A 10887-nucleotide genomic window follows, 5' to 3' on the forward strand; every position below is an offset into this window, starting at 1 on the left:
TATTCTCTAATTCTAAAGAAATAACAAGATATAAAAAAATATTCATAAAAATATAACTTTTATTAAAACTTTTATTAATGTGTTTATATAAATGAATTCTTAAGTATCTCTCTAGATTTTATAAAATATATAATATATAATCCTCTGTGTCTGTTACATAGATAAATTACATATACATATTCATATATTTATAGTTTATAAATTTCAATTTTATAGATTTAAATAATATTATACATGTAAATTCTTAAACAATATTTTTTTATACATATTTAAAGATTTTAGAGATGTAATATAAAAGAGTATTGTGTTCTTTATAAATTATATTTAATTTTATATTGTCGGTGATTTTTGTACTTCATAATGGATGTAAAAGATATTTATTAATCGTTTGATAAAACTACACGACATAATATACAGCAGAAAATGAAATAAGCATTGATAAATATACTATAACACGTGTCATATGATATGATCTAGTCTTAATGTATTTTGATAATCACATTTATTTTTACACACACACACACACACACACACACACACACACACGTGTGTGTGTGTGTGTGTGTGTGTGTGTGTGTGTGTGTGTGTGTGTGTGTGTGTGTGTGTATTGTTTTAATATCATGAATACGACACGCATTCACAAGAATTAATATAAAATAATGTATAAAACAAATATTTTAGATTATCAAATTATACTAATCCTTACGTTATCTTTTTTCTAGCTTTATATAAACTTATATAAAAAAGCTTGTCGACTAGCACATTTTTTATATCTATAATAAGACTACGGGAGCATATTAAGTAGCAGAGATCTGTTGTTGAATCCAGAACGAATATTTGGCTACATCGACAAAGACAACATACTGCGTGAGATCGCAGGTCATCTCGACGCGATCATACAACGATCGTGAAACAATGCCGCGTAGCTGATAACGACCTGTGGTCGCATCGTGAAGCACCAGTCCGCTTCCGCTATCACCGTTGCAAGGACCACTGCCGTCTCGCGAACCAGCGCAAAAGGTACGATTCGAGGTAAAGTTGACGAAACGCGAATCGCTCCAAAGACATACCTCCTATAATTTGCAAAAATTAGATTAGGAGTTTTTAATTTTACCTCCAGTTTTTAATTATCTACACAATTTTATTTTACCATGATAATTTATAAAATCTATTAATTCGACTATTTTCTTAATATATGTGTATAGATATTTAATTTCTCAAGAATTTATGAAAATTTGCACACGCCTTGATCGCGATTAGCAATTGCATTTTTTATCGCATTAAAACCGATACCGCATTCGTCACTGCAATTCGAAGCATATAATAATTCTGACAAATCCATCCGTTATGGATATATAACGAATCGCAATATATTAAACATTGAACAATTTTTATGTGCGCGAGCCGCAAGAATTTTTAAAATTTTTTATTTAACAACGTTTTAATCCCACATCGAATCTTGACAATAGTCATTTTGAAAGATAAATCGAATTATAAGGATGTGACATAAGAATCACCGAATAGGAAGCATCCTTACCTGACTTACTATTGGCACCTTCGCCATTCGTGGTTCCGCGACATAAGGATTGCCGAACTCGTTCCGGCCCCATCCCACGACATATCCTATCTTATTGACGGCGCTTTGGAGGTCGCTCGAGCCGTGCCACATACAGACTGGCTTGATGGTAGGGCTAAACTCAACGGGGGTCCTCAGAGTCAGAATTGCCAGATCAGAGTCGCCGGACTCTTGGTGAATGTAGTCGGGATGGAGTGTATAGCTTGCAATCTCCATATTTACGGATCCCGCTTCATGCCAATTGCGCAATTGATATCGCCCTAAGGATACCAACATCGCACTGGGGGGAATATTGGTCTGGGCGTCTAGCTTGAAGCAATGCGCCGCTATAAACAAAAAAATAAACGCGCGAATAAAGTATTTTCCAATAATAATTTACGAGAAGAAGATTGAATTTCTGAGAAATTGAGGATCTGAATCTTCCGTCTTTTGTGAATTTTTAATGAACGGATAATTTGAACGGATAATTAATCATATCTCTCGCAGGTATCTTCTTACATGTATTCTTCATATATTCTACATGTATTCTTATATTTTCTCTCTTTGATTTCTTAAAACGCACCTGTTATAACATGTTTGTTGGTCAGAATAGAACCGGCGCATTGAAACTCGAACTTGAGTTTGACGATGAAGAGCGCTACCAGCCACGGCCATTGACCGGGTGAGGTCTTCATTCCCTTGGAGATTAGCAGATTAATGTTGTTAGTGTGAGTACTGATACCGCATTCGTTGTTATTGTTTTGTTGATCAGGTGGATTTAGGAATGGATTGTTGTGGATTCCGTCGGAGAGGGAGACAGTAGTCGGATGTGAAGTGGTAGGTTTCTTTTTCGGTCGTGTGGTAACAGGTTGATTTGGCGGATGTTGAATAATGACGGGTTGATTCGATGGACGTGATGTCGTATAAATTGGCGGGAGTGGCGGCGGATTCTGCTGCGGCGAACCATTAGGATACGAACTCTGCGAAAGTGGCAAAACATTTGGTGGGTATAGAGTGTGCTCCAGCATGATGGAAGTTACGATGTATCCTGTTGCTGAAACGAAACACGAGTCCGTTAAAACAAAATTTATTCTCTTTCGAGAAAAAAAATAAAGATTCCAAGAATATAGATTAATCCTAAGATTGTTTTAAGTAAAGATAGAAATAATTTCTTTAATGTAATGCAACTTTATATCTCTTTATTTTGCTTTGCATTTACTCGTTTGAATTATGGGTAATAAAATATAAAACAAGATTGCGCTTCAAATTTGATATTGGAAAAATTGGAGAATTGTGTAATTCTTGTAACTGTAATTTCAAATATGAGTACGATATTGATATTGTCTCTCAAAACAGTAAGATACTCACCACGAGGGCCTGAACAATATTGTTGATCATTAAACCATATCCCGGTCAGTAAAGGAATCGGTTGACGCAAAGGAAAACGAATGTGATACAACAAAGGCCTTCCCTGTTGAACTATTCGAACGGATTCCTCTTTCGATTGCGCTAATTCTAATTGACCGACGTAGTTCTGAAACATAACGATATTTTAAATTACTTTAATGATTTGATGTATTTAAAACAAACAATTATATTTTTAGTTGCACAAGAAAAATATACGCATTCGACTAATCAAATTTTGTTTCAGAGAATAGATTTTATTTCTGATGATATACATAAATTTGATATGCTGGAAAAATTACTGAAGATGGCTTATACGAAAATCGACGAAAATGACATTATGTTTTTTTCCAAATTATTGATAATAAAAAATGTATTTTTACCGTGGACAGCGCAACGGCGATGCTTAACGTCACTTTCAAATGAAGTTCGACGTTTTTTGGCGGGTTTGGGATTTGGATCTGACCCATCATTTCGTTCGTTGCAGGATCGGTTATGTACGTGAAGTATTGAGAACATGGAGATTGTTGTCCGGATACTTCTAGTAGCGTGCAAAGTAGCTGTGGCAGCAACGCTATTAAAATAGGAATCTTGGCCATCGTGAAACTCTACCGCAAACACAACGAAATGGATATACGTAATTTTTATGAATCTTTAATTTTAAAATAATTTTTCTTAAACTTTTCACTACCAATTTTATTTTACTTATCTAAGATATACGCGTCCCGTAATAAAAAGATTAATCAAAATAATATAATTATCCTTAGTTTTTCTGTCAAGAATGGAGTTTCTCAATCTGTTAATCTAAGAAGCTTAAATCTCTTTAAAATAGTAGTTAATAGAAAATCTGTCTTTGATACATTAGCATAATAAATACCCGTCTATCGTCAATCGGATTGAAGAATACAATCTCATCGATACGTAATGCGAAATGACGTTTACGCCACTCACCACAAGTAAACCAGGAAAAATGATAAAACATGCAGATAAGCTGGAATTGTTAAATACGTTTCACTTATTTCATAGATTACCATATACATAGTACGAATTATTCTTTTTGCTTGATAACCCTTCTCAAAGATCAAATATTTCAATACGTCTATCTAATACACACACTGACAAATCAAGTGATATAATTATTTCAATCTTATCGCACTTACGTTTTTTTTTTTTTATATAATTGCTAGAGAATTTTAATGGCGCGATTTATTTTGCCACAAATTCAGCATCAATTTTTATCGAAGCGTACATTAAACGTCAAATTAAAAAAATATCTGCTTTGGATAAACATATGATTTACGCAAATATATGTAAATTCTGACCAGCAAATCCTCGCACACGTTCCGGAATATTTTTAATGCTAGTCACGTTTTCAATCGACGACGTTCAAAAGAAAAACAATTGCATATGACGGCGGATCAAAGTATCTTCCTACCGCATATTCCGCGAGCTGTATATTCACCTTGCACCTTGGTCATTCAGCAGTCGTTGATACCGTTAATAACAGGTCGCGTTCATACCCCCTTTCACTAATTAATGGGTTTGAAATTTAGATAAAGATCAACACGATTTCCGCGAATAAATGTCCATTTTCACTTCATTACTATCGATACCGCATGGTTTTATTTATTTCCTTTGTTTTTTATTTTAAAATGTATATTACACCTACATTGATTGTTAATATATACTGCGAGGACTGTTATATATCTGCTTTATATTTGGAAGCGATATTAAATATTTGGGTTTTTCAACAGGTCGCGACTAGCAATTCTGCCGCTTTAATTTTTGCAGCTTCAATCCGGCGATCTGTGCCGAACCTTTGTCAAGATACCAACTGACCAGTTCTCCACTGAAATGCCTTAACACGCTTATAGTTTCCGCGGCGAAGATACATTCTGTAGTGGTTGCGGTAGTGGGGCATCTCGAATCGAGACGACCGTGAATCGGGTCGTCATTCGGTTCTCCCTTGTGACACGGAAAATCCTAAGCCGATGAACGCAATGAAGAAAATAATAAATAAATGTAGCTTTCTCTTCTCTTATACAAGATCATAATGGAGGCAGGAAGACCGGGGAATACACGGACAAATGCCCGATGAGTCATGGACTTAGTTTGTAACTTCGGCTATTATCAAAGCGAAGCCGAAGAGTTATTATTTCAATGACACGTCTATTCTTTTAGTTACGTAAGCGCGCAAAATCGAAAAATTATTGTCGTGCAATTAAATCTCTTCTTTTTTTTGTTTCACTCTCTCATCTGTTCTCCCACATCTTTTTAATGATATTTCTTTCAAGTTTATTTCTCGAACATACATTTCTTGTAAATGCGCGTTTATTATTTTCAGAAAAATTGAGAGAATGAAAGAAGAAAGAAAGAAGACAATGGAAAATACTGTGTTTGAACATTTCTCATGCCAAACAGGAAACATCCTGTATTTATTAAATTGTTATCTTTTATCCTTAGATTCATTTGCAACGTAAAAAAGACAGGAGTGGCCCGATGGGGGAAACAAGAAAGCCGAGGAATCCGGATATTAGTCAAATGTTCAGTGAGTGATGACGAAAAATGAATGATCAACATTATAAGTATGTACATTACGCAACAAAACTATATAAAGGAGAAAAATAATAATCGAAAATTTAAAAAAAAAATATTGAAAAACAAGGACATTTTGTAATATTCTTTTAATATTCGGGCGATAATAAATTAAATTATAATTATATACTGATAAAAATATCAGATTTTCTTTGAAAAATATTTTATTCACTTCACACACACACATATATAACTCATTATATCTCCGAATTATATCTGCAAAAGTCTCTTAACGTTAATGATTTTTAATTGACGTTTGATTTGCAATACTACCTTAATAAACTTCCATTGGTTTTAGATAGCAACTGTAAAATATAAAAAAAAAAAAAAACATTAGGAACATCTTCGTCTTTCATCGGAAAATCTAATCTTTCTAATTATATTTTCGTACATGTGCTGCATTTAGAAGCTGCATTTAATATCAGTAAATAATTCATATATATTAATATTCTGAATTATATACTCACTGTTTATTCCTTTTAACATGTGTATAAGAAATTTTCATGTTTTCATGTTTTGCAGCAGTTGGAATACGTCTTGGATAATTTGATTGGTATTTTTTACGTTTGCTTTTACTTGTCTTTATTGGTCCTGGAAAATCACATGCAAGATATGCAATCATAAGTACTAATCAGAGATTTTTCATTTTTTTACCGCGTATACATTCAATCATTTTAATTTCGCACTAAGATGTACATTTTTACAATATTATATAGAGAGATACGAGAATAGAAATGATTTAATGATGCAATATCTTTAAACGACTACTATAATCAACGACACGAATACATTGGAAATTAAACGATACTATTGTATAGGAAATACACAATATTTCAATTCCAATCATATATATTCAACTGATGTATATAAGATTAAATTCTTTGACCATTTTTCTAATTCAGTTTTTCCCTTACAGAAATATCAAGAATTAATAATTTTTGAGTTACAAAAGTAATAAAAAATAAAGAGCTTTTTGTAAAATAAATAATAATAAAAATTTTTTTCTTTCTTTAGACAGTTTGAAAATGATTTTATTGCTAAACTTTAATATAAAATTTAATATGATTAAGATATATATTCAACTTTATATATTAACATTATAATTATTTGAATTAAAAAAAAATAAGAATGATGAAGAAGCTTAATGATTCGAAACGCATCATGTAATATCATAATGGTGTGCAAAATGAGAATATATTGTAATGACCATCTTTTACGAATTCATTATATTTTGTTGTATATTGATCGCACTATCAATTTTATGCGGAAGCTTCAAACTCCAATTCTAATTTCGCAAAGGAAACATCTGTTTTTAATTCATGTAGTTACAGTTCTGAGGTTTTATTACATAAATTAGTAAATTAGCATGCAAATATGATCAATACATTATGTCAAAATATTAAAACTTTTTGAAAATGGAGCGCATGGTCATATTCCTGCGCAATCGTTAGATGCGCAACGTATGTCTTCAACATCTCGACGACGCTGTAGAAAAAAAACGTAAACATAACCTTTAACGTCTGTCGTGATCTTGCAGTTCAAGTACGGACGATTTTATATATAGCGGTTTTTGGGCGACAATAATTGTCACTCTCAAAAGGAATGGAGGAGGAGATGGATGTCGCGAACGAGGAGGATGTCGCGAATGAGAAAGATATCGCGAACGAAGAGGATCACGCGAAAGCTTATCGAGAAGCCTCAGACGAGATCGAGGAAGAGATGATGAGGGACGAAACGGAGGAAGAAGTCGACCATAAAATCGACGATAGCGGATCTAGCGACGACAATGACGACGATGATGAAGCCGTCGATGAGGCAGAAGTAAAGTCCCTGCAAGCTTCCTTAACAGAGAATCCATATGATTACGCCACTCACGTAGCTCTGATCAACAAGTTGCACAAAATGGGTGAGTTAGATCGTCTGCGAACTGCCCGGGATAATATGAGCAACATGTATCCGTTGAGTCCCGAGCTTTGGCTTTCCTGTATACGGGATGAGATCAAGCTGGCAGTCACACCAGAACAGAAAGCTGAAGTAGTAAAACTATGCGAACGAGCTGTTAAAGATTACACTTGTAAGTTTTTATTTTATTGCAACGAGTTTCATAAATTCAAAATTGTTTTATTATATTTTTCTATGTATAAGTATCATAGGAGATTTTAACATTGTAATGTATACTTTTAGCTGTAGAAGTATGGCTGGAATATCTACATTTTAGTATTGGAAATATGGGAACAGAGAAGGATGCAGCTGAGAATGTTCGCGAGCTTTTTGAACGTGCGCTGACTGCTGTTGGATTGCACACCATTAAGGGGGCAATAATATGGGAAGCATTTCGAGAATTTGAAACTGTTTTACTCACACTGGTAAGTAAATATAATAGCTTATATGTACACAGGCATAGATCTATTCAGCACTATCTTTCTTCATTTCTTTTTCAAATAATTATTTCTAAATTTATATTTGTTTTAGATTGATTCTGCAAATGTGGCAGAAAAGAAGCAACAGTTGGGACGTATTGGCAATTTATTTCGACGTCAATTAGCCTGTCCTCTTTTAGATATGAAAAAAACTTATGAGGAATATCAATCCTGGCGCACAGAAGATGGTACAGAAGATGTTATTGATGATAAAATTGTGTTAAGAGGATATGAGCAGGCTTCTACAAAGTTGAACTCTCTTATTCCTTATGAAGAAAAGCTCAACTCTGCACAAGGGGAAAGTGAGCTACTTGATGCTTACAAAGGATATTTACTTTATGAAAAACAACAGCATGATCCAGGACGTATTACAGTTCTGTATGAAAGGGCAGTAACTGATCTGAGCTTAGAAGAATCGATTTGGTTGGACTATCTCATCTATCTTGAAGATACAATAAAGATTGAATCTGTATTGGATCAAGTTTATCAGAGAGCATCAAGGAACATTCCGTGGTGCTCAAAAGTTTGGCAAAAATGGATAAGATCGTACGAAAGATGGGGAAGACCTATATTGGAAGTACAAAAGTTATTAGAAAATGCCTTATCAAATGGCTTTTCGATAGCAGAGGATTATCGAAATCTATGGATTACATATCTCGAATATTTGCGGCGCAGAATCGAACAATGTTCCGATGAAGAGAAAGAGAAACACTTAGATATTGTTCGTAATACATTCAACAGAGCATGTGAGCATCTGGCAAAATATTTTGGCTTGGATGGAGATCCCAACTGCGTTATCTTGCAATATTGGGCAAGAACTGAAGCGATACACGCAAATAACATGGAAAAGGCCAGGACGTTATGGGCCGATATTCTTTCACAAGGACATTCTGCGACGGTTTCTTATTGGTTGGAATATATATCGCTAGAAAAGTAATTATACTTATTTGTAAAAAAATGCTAATTTTTCTATTTAGTAATTATTCCTATTTGTTAATTCTTACAATTTTTTGATTGATTTGCAGATGCTACGGAGATACAAAACATTTAAGAAAACTATACCAAAAAGCTTTGGCTTCTGCAAAAGACTGGCCGGAAAGTATAATAAATGCATGGATAGATTTTGAACGTGATGAAGGAACTTTAGAGCAAATGGAGCTCTGTGAAGCAAAAACAAAAGAGAAGCTTGATAAAGTTATGGAAGAAAGACAAAAAGCACAACAAACTCTTTTTCAAGATGAATCGTCTATGCAAAACAAAAAAGCGAGCAAGAGAAAGGCGGATAACATCGGCAAGTGGCAAACTATAGGAGCTTCTCCATCGAAAATCATAAAAAATAATGTGAAAACGAAACCCAAATTACGAGAAAGCCGCTTGAATTTTGATAAAAGAACAAACGACAAAAATCGAGAAGAATCGAAATCAAAAATCGCACCACCGCCTGGTTATGAGGCAACGAAGAATAATGATATAGATGATAAAAATAGCGAGCATGAAGTGAACAATGATATTTCGATTTTTGTCAGCAATTTAGATTATGCAGCAACTGAAGACGAAGTAAAAGACATTCTGCAATCAGTTGGACCGATAACGTTAGTCAAGATGGTTAAGGATTACAAAGGACGTAGCAAAGGATTTTGCTATGTACAATTGAGCAGCGCAGTATGTATTACTTTATTGATTGACGAAAGAGAGCTCCGAATGAAAACGGAATTTACACAGATGCAAAAAAGTAAGAACTGTAGTAGTTGGAAAAATATACCTTATGTATAAGCATCAATTATTGTTCTGATATCTCTCTGTTCCGTTTTCATATCTCATTTACAAATTTTAAATCATTTAGATAATGAAATTGTTCTATGATATTTTAATACTCCCCATTATACAGGAAGCCGTGGAAGAAGCTTTGAAATTAGATAGAACGCCTTTAAAAGGACGTCCTATGTTTATCTCAAGATGTGATCCTAATAAGGATACCAGGAACTCTGGATTCAAATTTAATTCTACGCTCGAAAAGAAAAAACTCTTTGTTAAAGGTATGTAAAAATTTTATGCAAATTATACAATATATAATAAATTACATTTGCAAAATTGCTTTCTTCATATAACTATAATTTATCTCATTTATTTGTGTAAAACTAATTAAATCTTCCAAATATCGCGTTTTGTAGGAATTCCGCTTACGATGACGAAAGAAGAACTTGAGGAAATATTCAAAGTTCACGGAGATTTGAAGGAGGTTCGTGTGGTTACTTACCGTAATGGCCACCCGAGGGGTTTCGCTTATGTCGAATATCACGATGAAGCAGCTGCTACGAGAGCTCTTTTGGCTACCGACGGTACAAATATTCAAGGCAAAGTGATCAGTGTCGCGAAAAGTCAACCACCCGATCGCAAAAGAACTCAAACAGAGGAAAATGAAAGACAGATCAAATCACTGGGTGCAACAACGACAAGCCGTTCGACATTCGGCCTGCCCAAGACCTTGTTGTCTATGGTACCGCGTAACGTTAAAATAAGTGATAGTAACAGTAGTGCAGCTCCAAATAAAAATGGAGTCGCACAATCGATGAGCAATCAGGATTTCAAGAAGATGTTTCTCAATAAAAAATAATTTGCTATTATATAATCATGTCGCGATCTACCAACATCACGCATTAATACAACATCATTTCATGTGTTAGTATGTAAGCTATTATAGTGAATCTGTTCTATGATTAATTAAAGATTAAGCAGATAAAAGTGCAAGTACATATGATGTGGATATGTATTAAAAAGTTAAATGTATGGTAACTGAGAAGTTCTGTATATTAAATAATTGTATAGATTTTACTTAATTGCACACACATTTTATATACTACTTCAAAAATTTCTTTTGTGCAAATGCTAAGCTTGCATTAATTATTAAAATCT

General features: G+C 33.8%; 2 protein-coding genes across 8 annotated transcripts; one reads left to right on the forward strand and one right to left on the reverse strand.

The window, feature by feature from the left end:
• Nucleotides 1-516: 516 nt before the first annotated feature.
• Nucleotides 517-4793, reverse strand: LOC126855665 (serine protease gd-like). Of its 7 annotated transcripts, none has more exons than XM_050603516.1 (7): nucleotides 4422-4793; nucleotides 3911-3950; nucleotides 3343-3567; nucleotides 2924-3089; nucleotides 2139-2609; nucleotides 1538-1902; nucleotides 517-1073 (listed from the first exon to the last, which is right to left on the reverse strand). In XM_050603516.1, the coding sequence occupies exons 3-7, from the start codon at nucleotides 3556-3558 to the stop codon at nucleotides 798-800; spliced, it is 1494 nt and encodes a 497-aa protein (XP_050459473.1). In that variant the 5' UTR covers nucleotides 3559-3567; nucleotides 3911-3950; nucleotides 4422-4793; the 3' UTR covers nucleotides 517-797. The 7 variants fall into 7 exon arrangements, with proteins under 7 accessions (XP_050459473.1, XP_050459471.1, XP_050459470.1 ...); XM_050603514.1 differs by having other exon boundaries at nucleotides 3343-3533; nucleotides 4422-4446; XM_050603513.1 differs by having other exon boundaries at nucleotides 3837-3950; nucleotides 4422-4446.
• Nucleotides 4794-6964: 2171 nt separating this feature from the next.
• On the forward strand, nucleotides 6965-10806 carry LOC126855654 (squamous cell carcinoma antigen recognized by T-cells 3-like). The gene is made up of 6 exons (XM_050603480.1): nucleotides 6965-7628; nucleotides 7739-7920; nucleotides 8027-8907; nucleotides 9000-9636; nucleotides 9863-10010; nucleotides 10146-10806. Exons 1-6 carry the CDS (start codon nucleotides 7157-7159, stop codon nucleotides 10586-10588), a joined length of 2763 nt encoding a protein of 920 aa, XP_050459437.1. The 5' UTR covers nucleotides 6965-7156; the 3' UTR covers nucleotides 10589-10806.
• Nucleotides 10807-10887: the final 81 nt, after the last annotated feature.

The sequence above is a fragment of the Cataglyphis hispanica genome, chromosome 16, assembly GCF_021464435.1.
Source record: "Cataglyphis hispanica isolate Lineage 1 chromosome 16, ULB_Chis1_1.0, whole genome shotgun sequence".
Taxonomy (NCBI): domain Eukaryota; kingdom Metazoa; phylum Arthropoda; class Insecta; order Hymenoptera; family Formicidae; genus Cataglyphis; species Cataglyphis hispanica.